At 39.2% G+C, this 4,930-nt stretch overlaps 1 protein-coding gene across 1 annotated transcript; it reads right to left on the bottom strand.

The window, feature by feature from the left end:
* Window positions 1–884: 884 nt before the first annotated feature.
* On the bottom strand, window positions 885–4,344 carry LOC138313063 (uncharacterized). Its single transcript, XM_069253716.1, has 3 exons — window positions 4,286–4,344; window positions 3,756–4,124; window positions 885–2,075 (listed from the first exon to the last, which is right to left on the bottom strand). Exon 3 carries the CDS (start codon window positions 2,004–2,006, stop codon window positions 885–887), a length of 1,122 nt encoding a protein of 373 aa, XP_069109817.1. The 5' UTR covers window positions 2,007–2,075; window positions 3,756–4,124; window positions 4,286–4,344.
* Between the last annotated feature and the right edge of the window lie 586 nt (window positions 4,345–4,930).

Genomic DNA, 4,930 nt, shown 5'->3' with positions numbered 1-4,930 from the left:
GCATAAGATTCAGTTTTTAGAGTCAGTATGTATTATTGTATTGAATAACTTCATAGGGTGGGCAAATGATTTATAACTAATCAGTAAATTAAGTGGTGGGTGTAATCTCTCAGCGTGAAGTTGATGTGAGAAAATTCATATCAAACTTCATGTCTTCGTTTAATTTTGAAATTTTCTCACATCAACCACGCTGAGAGATCCCATGAGATTTCAGAGTCAATACAATAATACATTAAAAAAGAAAAGACCACAAGAGAACAAGAACTGTTGATGAACAGACTTTAATAATAATAATACTAATAATGCATAATTCAAAAATTCACAATTTCACTTAAAGAGACGATTCACTCAGGCTAATTCTAGATATAACCAAGAAGCAAAATATGGTATAAATGTATTGTTCTACATTTCTTATGAAACATATAACATGAAATATTGACAAATTCCACGTCATTGTTTAGTATTTTAATTGATACCGTTGTTATTACAAATCGTTGATCAATAACGATTAAGCAGGTACAATATGTACGCTGTACCCATACCCGAGCCAAAGTCACAAGCTAAACAAATGAACTACATAGCCCTTGTTGAGGTGATAAAATGATTTATAGGCAAGGCAATTCACCTAATAAGGTAAACACACTACTGTCAGAGCGATTTGAGCAGTTCTAGACAAAAGTTGCATTACTCTACGAGCAAGGGACAGGGTTCGGCATACATTAGGTGTTCGACCACAATGTGTAATGTCGGACAGCGAGCGAGTTTGAACTTTCACACGCATTTCACCACTATGGGCTTTTCTGGCGTATCACAGTAAAACCGACTGATCTTATATCCATAAGAACTGTTTTTTTTTCGATATATATACAAATTTTAATGTTCTCTTAGACTGAATTGACAATTTCACTTAATGAATTGTCAGTTTCTTGTTCTGAGTCTCTGTTGTAGAAACGGCGAAACGTACAGTCATTAGACCAACCTGCAGCCTTCAGAATTTGTTGCAGTGGTACTTGTCTTTTAGCAGCTGCACTGGTTGCTGCGGCGCGTGTACTATGTGCGCCGAACTCCGTCACATTAATTCCTGCACTTAACATAACGCTTTTTATCCATCTGGATATTGAACTCCGACACACCGGTTTGTGTGGAGGCACAGTTCCAATGAACAAAAGATCAGTATTTTCACGCAAAAGTTCTGTTCTGTCTAAGTATGCTAACATAGTACTATACACACATAATGCCGGTTTGTCGTGAAATTTTGACACACGGATTGGTACCTGATGTGAACCAGGTCTCGATGTTTTTAACACATTTCTCGTATACAAAGTCATAACATTTTCTGAGAAATCTATACCAGTAGTCTCTAGTACATGTAGATAATGTCCTCTCTGGCCAGTGACTAGAGCTAACAACATTGCCAATTTCTTAGTTAAATCTAAAAGTGTCAACATATTTACAGGGTAAAGAGATTCTAAAAAGTTTAAGACATTAGAAACATTCCAAGTTCTACTATATCTAGGTAAACATGGCCTACTGGCAAACACGCCTTTAATTAACCTACGAACTAAGGGATGATTCCCTATTGGATTGTTAGAAGATAATTCAAGAGAACTAATCGCTGATCTAGCAGTGTTGATAGCACTGTAGCCAAGTCCTTGATGGTATAATGCAGTCAAAAACTCCAACACAGAGTTCAGGTGTAAAGATGGGGTATATGGATTAATTTCCCTTTCACCACAAAATTGCAGCCATCTCGAGAGATAACTCCTATACTGTTTTTGAGTGCTATCTTTCCATGACGCTGCGACAAGGTTGGCAACGTCTCCCGAAAAACCAAACTTTTGCAAGGTACACCGGACACCTGGAAAGCTCCTAAGTGCATTTTGCGAAGAGGGTGGACTTTGTTGTTGTCCGTTGGATGTTGAAGAGTCCGGCTGAGAGGGGGTAGAATGAAACATGGTCCTGATACCAGTCTCAGCAACACTGGAAACCAAACTTGTGTTGGCCATATTGGGGCTATCACAACCATCTCCGATGTCGAGTCCTCCTCCAGTTTCCGTAGAAGGCGGTGCAGCACACTGAAGGGAGGAAAGGAATAAAACACAGTGTTAGTCCATGATAGTGAAAAAGCATCTACAGCAACTGCCTGTGGATCAGGAAGATAAGACACATATTTTGGCAGTCTATGATTGAGTCTAGATGCAAAAAGATCCACCTGAATAAAGTCATATCTATTGTGTAATGTAGTAAACACATTGGAGGTTATCATCCATTCCATATCATCCGAAAGTTGACGTGACAGGGCATCAGCCTGTCCATTAGAATGACCTGGGATGTGTGATGCTGACAACCAAATGTTTCGTTTTATACACCACAACCATATTTCTCTAGTTAACATATGAAGCTGATCGGTACGCCCTCCCATATGCTGAATGTATGCAACAGCCACTGAATTATCCATTTGTAAACGAATATGGATGTTAGACTTCTCACTACATAAACTTTGCAAAACAAGGAAAGCCGCTTTCAGTTCTAACACATTTATATGTTCTGTTTGTTCCTTGTAAGACCAGTGACCTCCAGTATGAATATTAGTGTTATGTAGAAAACCACCCCAACCTGTCTTAGAACTATCAGTGTTGATAAAAATGTCAGGATGGGAACGAACAAGACATTTACATGCAGAAGGTAAGTTATCAATCCACCACTGTAAGTCTTGGAGTGCAAGAGGAGAAAGTTTCATATATTCATCAAAGTTGCCCTTGTGTGTTTTCAATGCAGCATCTTTTTCTCTCTCAACAGATTTATAAAACAACGCTGCATATTCCACCGCTGGTTCAGCTGCCACAAACTTTCCTACCAGAACTGCTAAATCCCTTATCAACACAACCTGTTTTTTCTTGATTTTCAGACACATTGAACAAAGTGTTTGTACTTTAGTCTGTGGTAATGACACCTGCATGGTGACAGAGTTTATAATAAATCCTAGAAAAGTTATTTCTTGAGTTGGAACAAAAACAGATTTATCTGGATGGACAGTAAGTCCTAGATTGTCCATTAAGCTAACAGTGTCTTGAATATTGCCTGCACATTCTACATTAGAGTTAGCTACCAGCAAACTATCATCCAAGTATACCAAGTTTGTGTGGCCTTGTTTACGTAGATGAGCAAAAACTGGCTTAAGCAGCTTTGTAAAAATCCGCGGAGCTGTAGTCAAACCCATGGGCATACAGGTAAACTGATATGTACTATTGTTCCATTGAAATTGTAAGTATTTTCTGGAGTTTTTTACAACAGGAATAGAATAGTAGGCATCTTTCAAGTCTATAGACCCAAACCAGCACTGTGGGGTAACCAAACTAAGAGCAGTTTTAATTGTCTCCATTTTGAAATGTTCTGAAGGAACAAATTTATTTAATTGTTTCAGATTCAAAATAAGTCTATATGACCCATCCTTTTTTGGAGTGGAGAAAATATCCATCCAATATCCATCTTTTAGCGACACAAAAAACTTGTTCAATGATTTTTTGCGCCAAGAATTTTTCAATTTCTTTATTGACTACTACCGACAGTTCCTCAGACAAATTGATAGGTCTTGGAGGTTTACATTGTTTTGGAAGATCTGGGATGTCTAACACACAACCACGAACACATTGTAAAATGTCTGCATCAGATGTAAGTTTTTCCCATTCATCTAGAAAAAATCTTATTTTTCCTGCCACGAAATTGGTAGGTGTATTGTTTAGTTGATAACTTACAGAAGTAACCACAATTTGACTGTCGTCTAAGCAGTCTTGCCTGGTTTCCCAGGCTTGTTCTTCCCGCCTAAAAAAGGGGCCGGTCGTCTTGGTGTCGTCCTCTGTTGTTGTGGTTGCTGTGGACGTTCATGGTGAAACTGCTGTTGACGTCGTTGATACTGGTCCTTGTGATAGGGAGCAGGCCTAGGTCTTTGGTAGTTATGCCGAAAAGGTGGACGCTGAGCCCCACCAGAACGATTCTGTTGATGATTTGTTGGACGAACATGATTCCTTCCGAGCTTCTTGCTGATTTGTTGTTTAGTCGATATATCTTTAATCCTCTGATGAAGATCGTCACCAAACAAATCATCTGTGACTGGGGTATCGTCGCTATCCAAATACAATGGAAAAAAAATATATATACATATATAAAAGAGGAAATCATATATATATATATATATATGTACTGTGATGATAACTAATGACCAAAATCATTAACATAACAATTCCATAGTAACTTTACAGTGAAAACCCCAAGATGATAAACCTACCTGCACAAATCTTTAAAATCGGGGTTTAACTGATCCCTGATCAGTTGTCTTCTTTTGGTATTTAGGTCGCTGAGCAAGAATTGTAGCAACTTGAAAGCATCAGTAGCCAAGGTGAGACATTGTTTAACCTCCTCTCCAAAGACAGGCCGATTTTCCATCTTAGCGGCATTGAGACTGTCCATTAATCTTAGTAATGGTCTACTACTGGGCTACTAACTGAAAATTGTACAAATGATGGGGCTGACCCCCCCGGGGGCCTGAGGGGCGGGGTCAAATGGGGTCAATTTGGCTATATTCCATATAAACGACTTCTTCTCTGAAACTAAGCATGAGATAGCACTCATAATGCAATGGTAGTATCGTTATAGGGTAGGGATTAAAAATTGTACAAATGATGTGGCTGACCCCCCGGGGGCCTGAGGGGCGGGGTCAAATGGGGTCAATTTGGCTATTTCCATATAAACGACTTCTTCTCTGAAACCAAGCATTGGATAGCACCCATAATGCAATGGTAGCATCCTTATAGGGTGGGGATTCAAAATTGTACAAATGAATGGGGCTGACCCCCCGGGGGCCTGAGGGGCGGGGTCAAATGGGGTCAATTTGGCTATTTCCATATAAACGACTTCTTCTCTGAAACTAAGC

This window comes from Argopecten irradians, unplaced genomic scaffold, assembly GCF_041381155.1.
Source record: "Argopecten irradians isolate NY unplaced genomic scaffold, Ai_NY scaffold_0575, whole genome shotgun sequence".
Classification (NCBI taxonomy): Eukaryota; Metazoa; Mollusca; class Bivalvia; order Pectinida; family Pectinidae; genus Argopecten; species Argopecten irradians.
Note: the sequence above shows the minus strand (reverse complement) of the source record. Positions and strands in the feature narration are given on the sequence as shown.